At 31.9% G+C, this 17295-nt stretch overlaps 1 protein-coding gene across 1 annotated transcript in view; it reads right to left on the reverse strand.

Annotated features, from left to right (window-relative positions):
- Nucleotides 1-6984, reverse strand: part of LOC130443011 (homeobox protein B-H1) — a 53579-nt gene extending 46595 nt beyond the window's left edge. Inside the window, exon 1 of the mRNA XM_056777454.1 lies at nucleotides 6583-6984. Coding sequence (XP_056633432.1) covers nucleotides 6583-6805 — 223 coding nt within the window. The 5' untranslated portion in view covers nucleotides 6806-6984. The remainder of the gene's footprint in view (nucleotides 1-6582) is intronic.
- Between the last annotated feature and the right edge of the window lie 10311 nt (nucleotides 6985-17295).

Genomic DNA, 17295 nt, shown 5'->3' on the forward strand with positions numbered 1-17295 from the left:
ATTACTATTTGACCTTGTGATACCTACTTAGACATTTTTCATTTCCTAAATTTGTCGATGAAGGTATTTTTGAAAATCCAAACATCGCCTATGTCTGTAGGTTCGAATGAGCTTAAGGGAATTTTAAATTTTGAAAAAAAAAAATACGAATTTTTAATCTATTCCATATCTAACATCGAAGTTGAATATTTATCGTACAAAATATAAAACAGTTTCGTTATTTTTAATACATTGGTATTAATGAAACTAGTTGCCATAAATCATGAAATAACGAGTAGAAATATTTTACATATATTATAAACAATCGTATGAATATATTAGAATTGAATTTAATTATGTTTTATGTTGGAAATAAATAAGAAAAAACCTTGTTACAAATGTGTATCCATAACTAATTACGTGTTTAAATGTTGAATTTCAACGCAAAAACAAAATTTTGGGTACTTTAAATGCGAAATTACGAATTTCTTGGGATGAATTTGGATAAATAGAATACCCCTCTAGATAAACTAGTCATTATTACGAAAAAAATAGCAAATGATAATTTTGCGATTATATTTATATGCTCAGGTTGTTTGATCACAGTTAAGGCGCAAGGGACTTCACAACACTGCCATTCGTTGAACTGGAATTTTTCTACGACATCGCAAAACCAATAAGTGAAATGGATATTAAAATATGAGATGGTGAAAGAAGTTACTATGATCAAAGGAAGATGTCACTGTGACAGTTTACGAACCTAAACGATGTATAGAAGAAACGCTTTTCAATGTTAGTTAAGACACTCTTCCGAAACGTCTTGATCGATTTTTAAGAAATTTTATTTCGTTTCGTTGATTATAAACTTCAATGTTTGGCAACATTTTTAGTTTGTTATGTCTTAGAATACAAAGAAATCACATTACTCTCATCTTTTACCCTTCTACGACTAACCCCTATTTTTTCATCTTGATTTTTACTTATTTTATACACAGATTCCCAATAGGGCTGCAATCGATTATAATAATTGTAGTACTTCAAATTCTTATTCGAGATTTATAATCTCAATTTTATTTAATTATGTTTTTTTTTTCTCAATTTAATGCGATTTTCCACCGTCGCCGGTCGATAACTGATCAGTTTATTCAGCAAACATTATCAATAACTGATAAAAACAGTTTTCCTTCTCGTGTAAATAAACACGTGATGGTATTTCCCGCCAACAACGACCATTACCGTACCTGTACATGTTGTACCTAACTTTTATAGGACATAGTTTTAAATCAAAACATAAACGTTTATAAATATACGTGTTTTGAATAATAGGCAAACGAATACAATATTAAGTCACTGTTTATCACCAATAAGTATTTTTTGATTTATTTTACGTACAGTCAGCAAGACGCACGGGGCCAATTTGAGTGGACAAACAACCAAATCCAGAGTCATGCAAGATATAAGATGAACGAAATCAACAAAGACAATTAGAACGAAGAGAACAGACGTAGAGCAATTAATCAACTAGTACTTTGAGTATTCCAGTATGAGTTTGATGTTGAATATTAGACTCAATCCAAAGCGGTCTTCCGTATTTTGGACAAGAACTGCCTCAATTTTCTTTCAATTATACTACACAGACTTTTTGAAATCTATATATTCAATTTAATTTTGATTTCTTTTCTTCATATCAACAATAAAAATAAAATAAATATAGTAATTTTCGAAAAATTACGTAGTTTAAAATGTATGATTGTGTAGTTTTGGTATAAGTATTTAATGTCACATCATTCGTTTTAAATAACCGGTATCAATTTAAAATGTCATTAAAAGTAAATTAGATGCAATTAATATCGATAATGAATTTTCTATTATGTTTCGAGGGAGTTTTAATGTGTTTAAAGTCATAAAAACGTGAAAAATAGACGAAAAATTATTTTTCTAAATACGAGAAATGAATAAAAAGAAAAATAAGTCTGGAAAATGGTGATTATTAAATTATATTTAGGGCAGAGTTAGCCAAAACGGGATAGTCGGATAAAACGGGATAATGGCCAAAATTTAAAAATAATTAGCGCCATCTGACGATTGGAGGTGTTAATCGCTATAAATAACGTTTGTTTAAATGTAGCAGGTGGTTAGGCAGTTTATTTATCGATCTGTGGTGAGTGACAGTGACAGATTGAAAAATTAGGGTCATGCTATTTTGTTGTAGCGATGTTTAATTAAGAATTTGTTAGTTTTAATAAGCGAAATAAATAACGGTGAGTATTTTTCATGAATCTGTAAATATGTGGCTAAATTTTGTGACATTTGTGAATGTGACGACTAATTTTTTTGTCAGAAAATTTTGAAAAACATTTTTTAATGTGCTGTCGGGCAAAATAGGATACCAAGCGGTCGGGTAAAACCGGATACTATCCGGTTTTGTCCAATCAAAAACGCTATAGAATTTAATGACGATTTTAAATTTTGTTTCTTACAGGCTGATTAAAAGATGGGAAAATATAAAAGAAAAACCGATCGGCAGTCTTAGAATGAGGAAAGTATGCGCCAAGCAAAATAAAAAATGGGTCTCTTGAACGAGGGGATTCAGGGAAAAGGAACTATGGCGTCACAGACCGGTTTTCTTTGAGGAGCAAGAAGAAGAGTTGGTGCAACACATTTTGTCTATGGAATCGCGACTTTTTGGTTTTACTTTGAATGACTTTCGAAGTTTGGCTTTTCAGTTAGCTCAACGCAATGGCTAATCAATTTAATAAAGACGAAAAAATGGCCGGTAAAGCTTGGTTATACAGTTTTCTAAAGAGACACCCAAACGTTAAACTTCGTACCCCTGAACCATCATCACTTGCTAGAGCCATGGATTCTAATAGAGCTGCTGTACAAAAATATTTTTCGTTGCTTTCTGAGGTGCTTAAAAAATATAAAATACCAGCCGAACGGATTTGGAACGTCGACGAGACGGGTATAATGACAGGGCCGAAGAAAATATCAAAATGTTTATCACTGCGTGGGAAAAAGCAAGTTGGATGTACCTATATTATATGATCTTGATGCCGCCAAATATTATAATCGAAATTATGTACTATAGTAAAATCTCGTGTAAACTCGAAATTCCCTTTTGGGAACCCAAACTATTAAATTGCACAATTATTTCTTAATCTTCTAGCGATTGAGTTAAAAAAAAGCCGTGAGCAGCAGAGCTCCATCACGGAAGTCGAATTTTTCGTCGAATGAAGAATTTAACTAATACACAAACAAATCTTTCCATAAAATGAATTTCTTGAAAATGATATCAATTCTCAATCTTATTTCTTTATATGGAAAAATTCATAATTTCAATAGACCCGATGGTCACGAACCCTCTTGTTCAATTCCAATCGACAACAAAGAAAAAATTGTCATAATGACAAGAAATTTCGAAAATGGGAAGTAAAAAAAATCACCCTAGCAACGATCATACTCGTATTATCCATTAAATAGGAGGCGGTCCAGTTCAACAATTACAATGATCAAAATTATTTCGGGCGTTTTGTGCTAGAAGAACTGAAGAAGAAAACTTTGAACTTGAGAAAGACATATCTTCAACATCACTCCTACTTGCATGCGAAGTTCGAACCCTCTAGTTAAACTTTTTCTGGCCAAAAATTAGGAAAATATAACAAAAATGACCATAAAATGGAAAGGGGTGGAGATGGAAAGTTTCGACCTTAGACAGGAAATCATCTCGCAACTAATTGAACCTACATGTAGATGTGAAATTTTATTTTTCAGTCGCTTTTCGTTTGACCTGGAGAGGTGAGCAAAGGTCAAAAACCACTTTTTTTGCACTGCGACCCCTCGAAATATTCATTTGTTTTCAACCAAACTCTAATAACATCAATCCGCCGCCAAAAAAGCCATGTATGCTAATTTTGAACCAAATCGGACCCATAGCAATTGCTCGAGAGACGAAAATAAGAATTGTAGCTTAAACAGATATATATATATATATATATATATATATATATATATATATATATATATATATATATATATATATATATATATATATATAAACTACAGACATTCGAAAAACCATCATAATCGTGTTCAGGATGTCTCAAAACATGGGAAAAATGATGTGCCCCCCACAGGGCCGGATTAAGCTAGGGGCTTGGGGGGGCTATAGCCCCGGGCCCCAGGTCCAAGAAGGCCCCATCATTTGGAAATCATTCTGTATTTTTTGATGTGTTGATACCACAAACCTAACGTATTGATATTATTTTGTGAATTTTTCCGGGTTTTCGAATTCCTTAAGGGGGCCCCGTCATTATTTTAGCCCTGGGTCTTATAAATCTTAATCCGGCCCTGGCCCCCCATTTTTCTTCTAGTCATGCCTACCGTAATAGTCTAATTTTTCCTTGAAAAATTCGTAGATATGAATTGAGAGTTCTAGATAATTCAGAGTTTAGTTGATTTAATTGAAAACTGCACTCATCAAAATTTTCTAGATAAAAGTGCAAATAAATGCTGTCAATTTATATAATATCACGTACAGTACTAAATCTTGCTACATCTAATTAACTGAAAAATCTCTCATGTGTGAATTAAATCTTAGCTAGTTTTGTGTCTTTCGTATAGTTCTTTTAAAATCAATTACAGATTATAAAAACCCTTGCCGACAATTTTGTTTGATCTACCATAGACGTAGATAACTCATTTAATGCGAAAAAGTTTTCGTTAAAAGGGAACCACTTCGTCAACTTTTCACAACTGAATATTAAATTATAAAACGTAATTAGACGAGTGAAATGTACCTGTTTATAAGGAAGTTTGGTTTAAACGGGGTACCAGACCTGAACCGAGCTCTTTTTGTACCCCATTCGTCTATTAGAACTTCGATAGTCTTTTATCTGACGCAAATAGTCTTGTCGCTATCGAACTATCATTAATGCCATTCGTTTAATCATCTTTTTGTGTTTAAAACCACATGCTGACAAAACTTGACGCAATGTTTCTAAATTGGTATCATTGTATTCTGTATACATGTTTTTCGATTCTGTAAATGATCCACAGCAACCCCTTTCGTGACTACTCGATAAATGGAAAATTTATTTACTCTAGTTAATTCAACAATGCTTATTAAGATTGCATTATCAGATTGCTGATTATTTTACACATTCGAATATATTTCAAATAACTTGATGTGTTTGTATATCTAAATCTTTATTATTAAATTCATACCAGTCTGTGCAATTTCATTGTTTTCATTCGCCACGCCACTTCTTATCGCAGACTATCTAGTAGGAATATTTCGAAAAAATTGTGTACATACGGCTTCGGCCAATAGAAATGCTTTTATGTTTACGAATCGATGTTTTCATTGGTAAACAGTGGAGATGATGAGTCCACGACGACTGACGGTTTGTTAGATATTAGATAAATAAGAAAAACATCACTGAGACAAGTTAAAACTGTTCAGGTATCTTTCTGATTGAAGTACGAAATCAATTAAAAATCCAAAATTATACCTAAACTATTGGCATGACCACAAAAGAAAAAATTTTAAAAATTACTCTATTGTAGTTTTTTTTTTCGATAATTAAGGGGAGTTTTTCAAATTAGAAGGTTCCCAGCCTAGTTTATGAGTTTATACAACATTTCAACATCCTTAAAGACGGGACACCTTGTATATATGTTGTATAAAGATCAAATAAAAGGTCGAAACGTTGGCTTTTTGAAAAATAATCATAGGCAGTTTTGTTTTGAGGCAACAACATTAGAAATTGAAATATATCTCGATTTTTCTCAATACTTAATAGATTGAAAATTTGATTGAGCTTAACAAATCTCGACTTGATCCATTGTTTATCGAATGATATGTTACATCGAGATAAATCCCGAAATTCATAATTTTTGTAAAGCTTTAACCATTATTGGATTTCACCCGCGGGAATATGATAAATGAATTCATCAATTGTTAAAACGATTTTAATCGTTAGAATCTCTAGATATCAAAAATAGTAGTTCAAGAGTTATTTTATATGGTTTCCGGTATATTTTCAATAGAAAAATAATAAGATCATCAGTGTGGAAATTCTTGTATTGCATGTCGATTGTACAAAAAGTGCATCATTTAATGCGTGTGTAGATATCTATTATAATTTCATAAAATACCGTTACACAAACCGTAATTTTCTATAATTTCATGAATGAATTTATTCGTAATCGTTTTTAATATTCAGTTTTGTGACTGAAAACGACGATTAACGATTTTTATTCGACGTCGTTGAACATATCAAATAAAATATTAGCTCAGAAGGATGTTTAAATCGAAAAGTATTTTACACTCAACCACACCGATGCAATTTTCAAAAAAATTCCTTAATCGATATCTCTCATTACACAAAAAGCCCTTTGAGACATTGGTAAAACCATTGATCTGCGATAATTTTAAATAAATTCGTCGACAAAATATACGTTGAACAACACACCCTATAAATTTCGATACCAAAATTTTTTATATTTCTCGTAAAATAATTTTTGCCTTATCAATTCGGGTCATATGTTATATAAGAATTTGTATAACAGTGTCGGTTTATTATAATTTGACGTACTTACCGTTCGAACAAATACTGGACGTATCCGGATGACCAGAACTATCCGTATCACTGTCGTGTATGGGATTCGAGTGTAATGATAAATCCCTAGGTCCCGGACTAGGTGATCTTCCCCTAATAATCGCAGCCCCGTCAGCAGGTCCACTCAAGATGTCCGTTATCATAAAACGTGATCTAGTAGCTGCTGTTTGAGGCATGACCTTTGGATCGTCCTGAACTGTCATGCCAGGCACTATTTCTCCCACACCCAACACTTTGACAGTTGAACAGTTTTCGACACTAAAAGAAAAACTTAGAAAAAAGTTTTCGCTTTTTTTTTTGTTTGATTCGCACCGATTATCACACTAGTAAAAATCACTGTTAAAATATACGTTAAAATAGGTGATAGATGTTAACGTTGGAACGCGACTTTAGCAGCTGTAACTGTTAAACTAACCTCAAGCTTTTCCTTCCGTAGGCTAACGAACAGTAAATCAGCCATGTTTTCTCTCCCACCTATCTCAATATCCCCTCTATCCCTACAGGACCAATGGAAGGGTGAGTATATTTAATTGGCTGGCCAATCATAAAATCGAGGCGGTTATATCTCGTCTTCTTGTGTTTATTTTATGGGCAGGACTTTGTAAGGGATTTTATTAGATTGAGTATTTAGGAAAACAGTTTTATGCTTTAAGGTCTTTTCATTGGTTACATAATTGAAGCTGGAGAAGAAGAGAAATAAGCTGTGTTATTGTTCTGTTCTATTCTATTAGTTTTGTATTACGCTGTTAGTGCGGGTTTCCTCTTCTAATAAATTTAATGTACACGTTTTGTATTTGATTTCGATTGGATGATAATAAAAATGGTTTACGAAAACCGAGTTTATTCAATCGATGTCGCACCACAAACTTTCATTAACCTAAGACAAACATTTAAATATGAACAATGTAATTTTTTCAGCAATTATTAAAAGAATCAATATAAAATGTAATCAAGTTCAAGTTGTACTTGTAAAATAATAGAAGAAGAGGAAAATACGAAAAATATATAAATATTTATCGATTTTTATATGTGTCGGTTACCGAATGTATTCAAAAACACTCGATTTGTGCTTATCGCTTAGGGAGTTTTATATTTAACAACTAAGCAGTGGTGCCAACATAATAATTTGACCAGTGAATAGGGGAGAACGAGATAAGCGATACAGATAAGACGCCACATTCTATCTCACCTTCGACGGTAACCACTGGGAAAATGGCCATTTAGGATATCCTGCAAAGATAACGAAAAACATTCGTGTCCAAGCACCATAAAATTCAAACAAAGCTTTTAATTTTAATTAGCATACGCACAGATACAAAAAAAAACAATTCGGACATTATCTGATTATCTTAAAAATTATTGTGTTTTTGATAGTTGAAAGATTTGTTTATTATTGAGTATAGAAAATAACTGAAGCAGCGACGACTAAATAAATACATTTTTTTCGAAATATTACCCCACAGGAAAGATCATTTCATATCTTATTTTAATTATATAAGGATGTGGGGAATAAAACCAGTAAATTAGCACCCAGTCGACTCGCTTTTCTAATTTTCATGCTCCAAAATCATTTGGCCCCACTTAAGGCACTTTAGGAATATTCCCAGACCACGAGAAGTTATCGCCATTATACAAACATTTTCGAAATGAACTTTTTGACTCTTTCGAAATACACTTTGCTTTTCTGACAATTTTTATCATCCGCCGGTTCACCCCCATCAAATTGATAATAATTTCCAAACTAGATTTCCAAGTTTTGTTTTTTTTTTGATGCTCAGAATATTTGGGTGCCGATTTTCTTGATTTTTCAACTACAGCTTCTCTCCTCATTTATTTTGGCATTTTTGGAAAAAAAACTTCAACTATCTACAAATGATAGTTATTGAAGATTCGACGAAACATTTTTTTCAAAATATCATATCAAGTATGTACATAAAACTGTGGAAACGAAGGGCTGATTCCGAAAAGGATTGTCAGGGTCAAAACAACTGGAAAAAGTTAAGACAATTAGTATAATAAGGTTTGGTCATGTCCAGAAGAATCTAAAATGCAAAAAATTATACACCTAGTGAGATGTAGTCGAAGTTGGAGCTGAATTAGAATGGATTAGATGCGTTAGGACGTAAAGTTCTGAATTTACCTCGTTAACACTTCGACCTATTGATTTATTTTGTACCTTGACTGCTCCCCAGTCAGTTTTACCTTTCCTGGTTTTAAGAAACTTCTTCTTCTTCTTCTTACGTTAGGACTAGGTCCTGTATTTTCATCAAGGGTTTGCCAGGAGTAGTTGGAATGCTGGGGACCAGCTTTCATACCATCTTATAGGTGGCGTCCAGGAGGTCCTTTGCAATTTTTGCTAACCGTTCATTTGGCATTCTGTCAACATGGTCTCTCCATTCTCTTCTGCGGCTCCTTGTCCATCTTACTACATCCTGAATATCGCACATGTCCCATATTTCTTCATTTTTCTTCCGATCCAGTAACGTATGTCCTGTTATTGATCTCAGAGTCCGCATTTCTGTTGTTCTTAGGAGCCGTTTAGTGGTTTAAGAAACTTAAGTGTAAATACCAAAGTCTTTGTTTATGAATTACCTCGCACTCACCAAGGAAATTTTCTTCATAGAAACGACAAAAGCTGTCGATGTTTTTCATACGTTAGTTCACTGTACAGTGCTCAGTAAGCACACTAATAACTCGTATTTGTCCAATGAAAGAACCTTTTCAGATCACTTGGTGGGATTGAAGAGAAACCTTTTTGATTGTTTCAGTTTCGGGGCTTTATTCTTTGTTTCTGATCTCTTCTCGTTTTCTACATAATTTATGACCATGACTTGATGGCTTTTTGGGAAATCTATGATTGGTTGTGGTCTTATGAAAAGAATGTACTCCACTATGACCAGATACTCACATAAGATTGTTTAAAAATTGGAAGCAGTTACTGGTTACTTGCTGGGCTATTCTGCTATATGATAGGATGAAATCTTTGCATCGCAGTAATTACGTCGTACGCAGCGAGTCTGGAAAATGGAAGGTTCTGAGGGACAACCTTGGTTGCCAATGAAGCAGCAGGCCTAAAGATGTTATAGACAAGATAAATAGGTATTGGAAATACTTTTTTAAGAAGAATAAGACAAATCTAAATTTGTGGTGTCGTCTTCCAATCCATTTCCGTTTGTTTACAGAAATATTTTGTTTACTTGGTACATAAACATTGATGTTTTTCAATTTCTATAGCAAGTTTTTACGTTAGTTAAGGCTTAGTCACAATAAAATAAGTGATTACCTTGTATTTTCATAAAATCTATAAAATTACGTTATATAAAAACTAAGATTGTTTTTTTGTAATTTAATGTATAAACGTCTTCATCGTAATTTTTCGTTTTCTTAAAAAATATTTTTCACAATGACATTCCATCATTGGCGCAGTCGTAGTAGGATTTTCGGGAATCAACGTAAATTTTTCGTATTCACGATTAACCGAAAATATGGAACTTTTCACTGGTTTAATTCGAGTGATAATCGAACTTTGAGTTACCTGTATTATTCAAGGAAATATCGGAAATTCGATTTTTCTCACAATTTTTTCCTAGCACGTGTGTTTTTTGGTCTTTTTCTATAATTTCTCCTATTATATTGGACTATTTTGATCTTCGTATGTATCGAAATCATGCTCAATTCTGACTAGTTTTATCTTCATCTTCGTTTCTCATTCTAGCTTTTTATTTTTCCAAAGAATCTCAATTCCTCTCCTTTTTATTCAGTCTCATAGCTGCTAAATAATTTCTATCAACTCCTTTTTCCCAAAAAAAGATGTTTTTCTAGTTTCTCTTTCATTTCCTGTCACACGTCGATTTTATAACTTTTCACTCATTTTATTATAAATTCACAATATTCATTCATTTATTTATTCAAAAAATATATCGATTAATTCGAATAAATCTAATTTAACGCAATCAAATTAACAGTAAATCCACCCTCTTCAATTCAAATATCTTTTCATTAATATTCTATTTGCTGTAGGTGCTACGCCCCTGTCCTGCGGGGGTTTAATTCAGACAATTTGGAGCGGTAGCCGCTCATGCTTGACTCCCATAAAAGAGGGCTTAATTTCGACATAATTGTTAGTGTGACACCATCTGTTTCCTTTCGTACTTTAGCGGTAGTCCTAATGGTAACAATCAGATTAGGCTCAGGTTGTTGGTACATGCGTTGTTGTTGTTAGTCTTACCCTAGTAACTCGTTCAAAATTATTTTCGAGGGGTGTTGATTAGTATCGTAACAAATTTTAACATGAAAATTAATATATTTTCGATTGATTCACATAGTAAACCTTCATGAGACATAGATAACCGTTAATGAAGACTGCTAAGTAGACAATAAACTTTCTTTCATTCATAGTTTGTAGTTAAACTTCTAGGTATAAAATTTTTTTAGACGACGCCATCTGAAAATTGTTCGTTCTGTATTAGTTTACATACCAAAAGCTGCGTTTTGATTGTTCCATGTAGTGAAAATGACAGTTCTGTATTGCAAAACACTTTTGGGACGCTCTCGAGTGACTCTGGAGTGACTCTAGCCACTTGACAGTTGACAGTTTCACTTCGATGATTTTGCATAACCTTGAATTTTTAATTTTCTGAAATTATTTGTTTTATCCGATGTTTCGTCAAAATTCATGAATAACAATGAATGAAGATGAAAAAGAAAATTAATAAATTAGTATTGACATTAAGTACATTATATTGTTCAATAAATAAAATGTTTATTTTGAAGAAGTTTTGGATCTTATGCGTCGTCTAAAAAATGTTGTGTACGCCGCGGCTGAAATACTACTTTGTAGCACTTTCAGTCCTTGGTATACAAATAACTATTCATTAAAACGATGTATTATGACATAAGAATCATCTTTACTTTCACATTTGTTTCCATAACAAACTATTGGGAAGTAAATTATTAATATTTGTATATCGTATTAAATTATGAGAAATTTTTCAAAGAATTTTTGTTTTTAATTATATTTATAGCTCCTTTTGTGTTTGTTATTAATTAATTTATTATTTCCCATTAGACGTTGCCATTCGAATACAAATTTTTGTCCAAAAATTGCTCAATTTTTTCAAAATATCAGTCGTTAAAAGTCATTAAAAACGCAAAAATGTTGGAATACAATCTTTTTATACATTTAGATTTTGAATTCGTCTAAAAAGTTTTAAAAAATTTTCTGGATTCTTTAACAAAATTAAATCCCCCCTCATTTTTATCTTAAACTTTTGTATGGATTATTAAAACATTAAAATAATTCCAAAATTCTCAAAAATTTTCTAATCAATCAATCCATTTGGGAACAGCTTGATCAGTATTCAAAATCTATACGCTGAATATTTTTTCAATAGGGAAATCCTAAATTATTCATTATCAAATTTTTTAATCCAATTAACAATTATATTAATTAACGGGAAGTATTATATGACAACTAAGTATCTTCCTTATAACAAAACGTGAATCATTTTTTATTATATAACTAAACAATAATAAAATGTAGTGCAAGCAATTTCACTTTTTAAAATCACGATTTAATTGTTTTTATATTAATAGAATGAGGAAAATCAGAACTGGAAAGCAATTAATACAAGTAAAGACAGTGCCGTATCATGCAAAAAAGGGCAGACATCACAGTATTTAGAAAATAGAGTAACAAGTCATCAATACGATAAAAAAAATAGAACTGCGTTAACAAACCATGAAATATCAAAAAAAAAACAAATTCAATTATAAAGATTTCATGCGCTCTCAGATATATAGTCTCAGCACTTGTAGGTTGTCCCCATAATTGATTTTGCTCCTATCTACCTTCTTTTCCGGTGTTTTCCATTGCTCTGTAGCTGATACCATAGAAGAGTTCAGGTCCCACGAAGGGCTTGTCTGCCCCCACTATTATCAGATATTTAATTTCCCTTCGGTCCGGTTTGGAATTTGGATTTTATGATATTGGAGCTTGGAGCTCTAATTGCTGCTTGACTTTCGGACAGAATGATGATCTCCTGTTTGCATAAATTTCTGCTTGGTCTTTCAGAGTATTTGATTCGTACCATCCACTATTTTTGATCCATCCGTATACCATTTAATAGCATTTTTGCTCATTTCTTGTATGGTGTTTTGACCCACTTGCTTTTGAAGTTTTCCTCGAAGCTAAACTTTTTCGATGTGACGTCCTGAGGCATGTCCCAGAGTTGATCATTATCTAGTTACGGGTTTTCCAGAACTGTGTGGTGAGATGGAAGATTTAGGATCACTTCTAGTGTAGTTGTTGGACAAGATTTCATGGCTCCGGTTGCATATTCCATAGAATATTCTTATTATAAACATTTGATGCATTTGGAACATGGATTCCAAAAAATACGAAGAAGACGATAAAAGTCGGAGTAATATATGGGAAAAAAAATTTAATTATGACTAATATCGAGTTTTTTTTTTTAATTAAATAAACGAAATTTCAACGTACCGATATATCACTTTATATAAACCATCGTTTACATCAGATAATAATTCTGAAACTGAAATAAGAAAATTTCTATTTACACATGGGTGGTTGGCATCAGAGTTTTGACCACAACATTTATTCACGTGCTTGATCTCCGGCCACTAAATCAAACAAATCAGTAACGTAGAAAAAGGTCGTAAAAACGTTCAAATTAGAAATGTTATTTTATAATAAAGCAAATAGTGTAGCAGCCAGAAAATCACCAACTTTGGAAAAAGACGAAAAAGAAAGAAAATTCGTATACATCCAATTTTTTCTTTAAGAACATCAAAAGAAAATCATTTTTTTTTCGTTAACTTCGTATATAGAAACCAAATTGCTAGATCTGACTACAATCAAATGATTGTGCATTTTTTGCATTGTTAAGTATTAAGCCCTTAACCAACTCTGAACATGGAATAGATAGATAAAGATCGTGCTCTACGTTCCTAAATGGATAGCCGTGCAAAGATCTTTTTGAAACTGGAGAATTCAAACATTGATAAAGAAGGAACAATCAATATTTGAATCCTCCTGTTCAGTCTGAGTAAATATCTAACAGCTTTCATTTGTAGTTCGAAGATTGCCTCAAATTGAGTCGCACCACAAGTACCCCAAAACTGAAGGGCATATCGGAGATGCGACTCAATAATAAACCCTTTTAGAAGTGGATGAATTTATTTCTTTGGAAAATGATCTTAGGTGAAATGTAATTTTTTAGATAAATCAGCGATTCTACAATAAATTCTTAGAATTCTGCAGATTCAATGGTGGTCAATAGTGTTGGTAGTACTGAGCATGGAGATACCATACGAGGGGTGTTTCCTTAGTACTGCAATTTGTTAATTAAAATATTATGATTAACACAAACTATTATTTAGGAATATAGCATCATTGAATAATCAAAGCCTCTTTTGAGTTCCGAAATTTGACTGTTTCGTCTAATAAGAGCCAAAACCTTTCCACCTAGGAACCCTTGTATCCTTTAATAAACTAAATCTACCAAAACCTAATAAAATGAATGTTTGAATCCTCTATATCAAATATTATCGATTAAAGTGTTTAATTTTGAAAAATTTGACCTATAATCCAATATTTGGGAGCTGGATAAAAGGATATAAAAAGTTCTATACTTGATGGATGGATCAATCTGACCCGTTGGATGATACGTTACTGTATAGTCTAGTTATTGAATCTCATCTCGGGTTAGTTGAAAAAGACTACTGGTCTTATTTTGTAAATTGAACCTGATGGGTTTTCGGAATTAAGAATTGAGTGGTGTACATGTAGCACGTCGGGTTGCGGTTGTTATCAACTTCACGGACGAATCTCTATATATAATTTTCTTTACGATATTTATCGGTTGTTTGTTTTGGTTAAGTACAGTTCCATTCAAAAGTATTCCTATACAACTGAAACTATAGATGATTTTTTACAATAACTATTAGTCAATTATCCAATTATTAACCGAAATAGATCATTTAAACTACCAATTTCGTAATATTCGGAGGTTTTTCTTCGAATAGCCATATCATTCAAGCATAAGATACTCAACGACGAAGGTTACAACTCCCGCGCTTGTAAAGACGATTTCTCGCTTATTTAATTAAATAACGACGACGTATTACGATATTTTAATATTTTTATAATCTACGTTTAGTTTCTAATCTTTTATAATTATTTAGAACATCTCAAAACACACCGTTTCAATGTTTTAGCCTAATAGATCTAGCACCTAGACGTATGTGTTATTTTCATTAGTGGTATTCTTTCATTCTTATTCTTTTTACATTAGTTCCCTTATTATTACAATTTTTTTCACTTTAATGAAGTACCTCGAACCCTTCTCAAACTTAAACCACTTACTGACATTCTATTTCGAACAAAAAATCTCAAATTAACAAAATCATATTTTAAAGATTTGTTGTTGATGATCTACAAAATCGAATCGATATTTTGGTGATGCTAAATTTAAATTATGCTCAAAGATACTTCTATAACATTATTGTCCTAGAAAGTATACTGTTTGAACAACCAGGATACGGTGACATCGTTTCTATTTCGAATATATACCTGAAAAGGAATCAACCGATAGGAGAATTGTCGAAATCCGATTGGCGTTCATATTTTAATATGTAAATTGGAGTAGCAAGGAGTTTGAATTCCGCAGGGCTAGGGCCCTAGGGTCTTATCATTCCCAAACCATGAATATCAATTCAACAGTTCCATTTGCCTTTATCGCCGCAAATACATCCGACATTTTTATCATAGTCGAATGTCGGAAATTTTTATAATACTTAAATATTGACTGCCAAGTTATTGAAAAATCGTACCTACAGAATATTCGGGAAGAAAAATCCTTGATGTTGAAAAGAACAATCTGTATAATAACTAATTTTGATGGACAGAGGACGGACTAACATTGTTCAACGTCGCAATAGACGAAGTAATAGATGAGATAGATGTGGAAGACACTTCATTTCAGATCATCTCTGTACAGATAGTAGAATATGCTGTTTACCCGATGCTGATGGAAAATCCGGATGAAATGGTGTTGGAGGTGAATGTTCAAATATCAAAGCACTTGTTGGGTATTAAAAGGACAAATAAAAAGATTGACATCATTCTGGTAGGGAATCAATTCTAAAAATCGAAAGATTTCAAGTTTTTGGAGGTGATAATATGAATGTGAAGATGTGAGGTTAGATAATGGAAAGAAAGATCTTAAGGAAGATACTGGGACCTGTCAAGACCGATGGATGATACCTAAGAAAGTTAATTAACCACTACGTCAAGAGCAAGTGACATAGATAAAAATCCAAAGGCTCAAATGGTTTGAGTAAACAAGTTGTGGAGGATAAAGGAGAGTGGAGGAGTATAGTGAAGAAGCTGGATACAGTAAACTAAGAAAAACCCGTAATTTTTAATATCTTCTAATTTTTTCTATATTACATTTTTGAAAAATACGTAAATTGTAATTGTAACAATTAATTAAAAAATTTATATTTTCGACTTTATAGCGCCGGTCGAGTTATTTGGTTTATACACGGATGAAATTTTACACGTTCTAAAAATGATTCTTTCAAATGACCTTGTAGTGAAAATTACTATGATTTGACACATCTGTAAATGACTAATAGGACATGAATAAGATGAAATTGTAGACTATTCAAATTTATTCAAATTATATACATCGCTTTTTCATAGAATTATCCATTATTTTTTTTTTTGCAAATTATATCGGCTATAAAACGCTAATTAAAAAGACATTTGATTTCTGTGGTTTTATTTCGTGACGATATAATATACAAGGCGGTCAAACAACTTGGGATGTAGTGAAAAAATGATTATAGAAACTGAATATTTTCGTTTATCGACCTTAAAATCATAGAATTTCATCAAAACCACAAACAGTTTAGTAAAGATTTTGTTTCTTTGATAAACTCGTTTCCATAATTTTGTGATAAATTCGTAGAATTCATTGCACAAATATCAGTAACCGTAATATTAAAAAAATATTTGATTTATCTATAAAATTATTAGTTTTTATCGATTTTAGATCACATTCAAATTTAAAACATTATGATCATTAACAACTGTTTCGTTTCTTTTAATTTTCAAAAATTCTCTTTCTTTTCTAATTAAAAAAATCTAAATTTCATAATTAAATGTTTTTTTTTTTCGATATTCCATATTGATGCCTTCATCTATTTTATAAATATTGAGATGTTTGTCTTATATAAACAGTACCACAATCACAATTACAAGATACTCTTTATTTCAATATATCTAATTATTTCACATATCTTATTTTTGAGTCCTTGTGATATCCTTGGAAAGTCCTTATACTTAAGGTAAGAAAAGGTATTTTATACTTTGATGTTTCTTAATTAATGAATGACCGAACTTAGGTCGAAAAATCAAGATTCAAAAATCCATTTTCAATCGAGATAATTCGTTAACGAAAGAATATAAAAAATATCAAAGAAGTAAATGTTATTATTTTTAATTTAATAGTGAGTGATAGTGAGTGATCGTGGGGTTCCTAGAACCAGGTTCTATACCAGTTCTTTTGAAAATGAAATCATTGATACACATACTTTTATTTAAAAAGCATTAGTACAACCAATATAAAAGCTGATTTAAAATCTACTCTGAGTGAGATTGTTTCTT

The sequence above is a fragment of the Diorhabda sublineata genome, chromosome 1 (genome assembly GCF_026230105.1).
Source record: "Diorhabda sublineata isolate icDioSubl1.1 chromosome 1, icDioSubl1.1, whole genome shotgun sequence".
Classification (NCBI taxonomy): Eukaryota; Metazoa; Arthropoda; class Insecta; order Coleoptera; family Chrysomelidae; genus Diorhabda; species Diorhabda sublineata.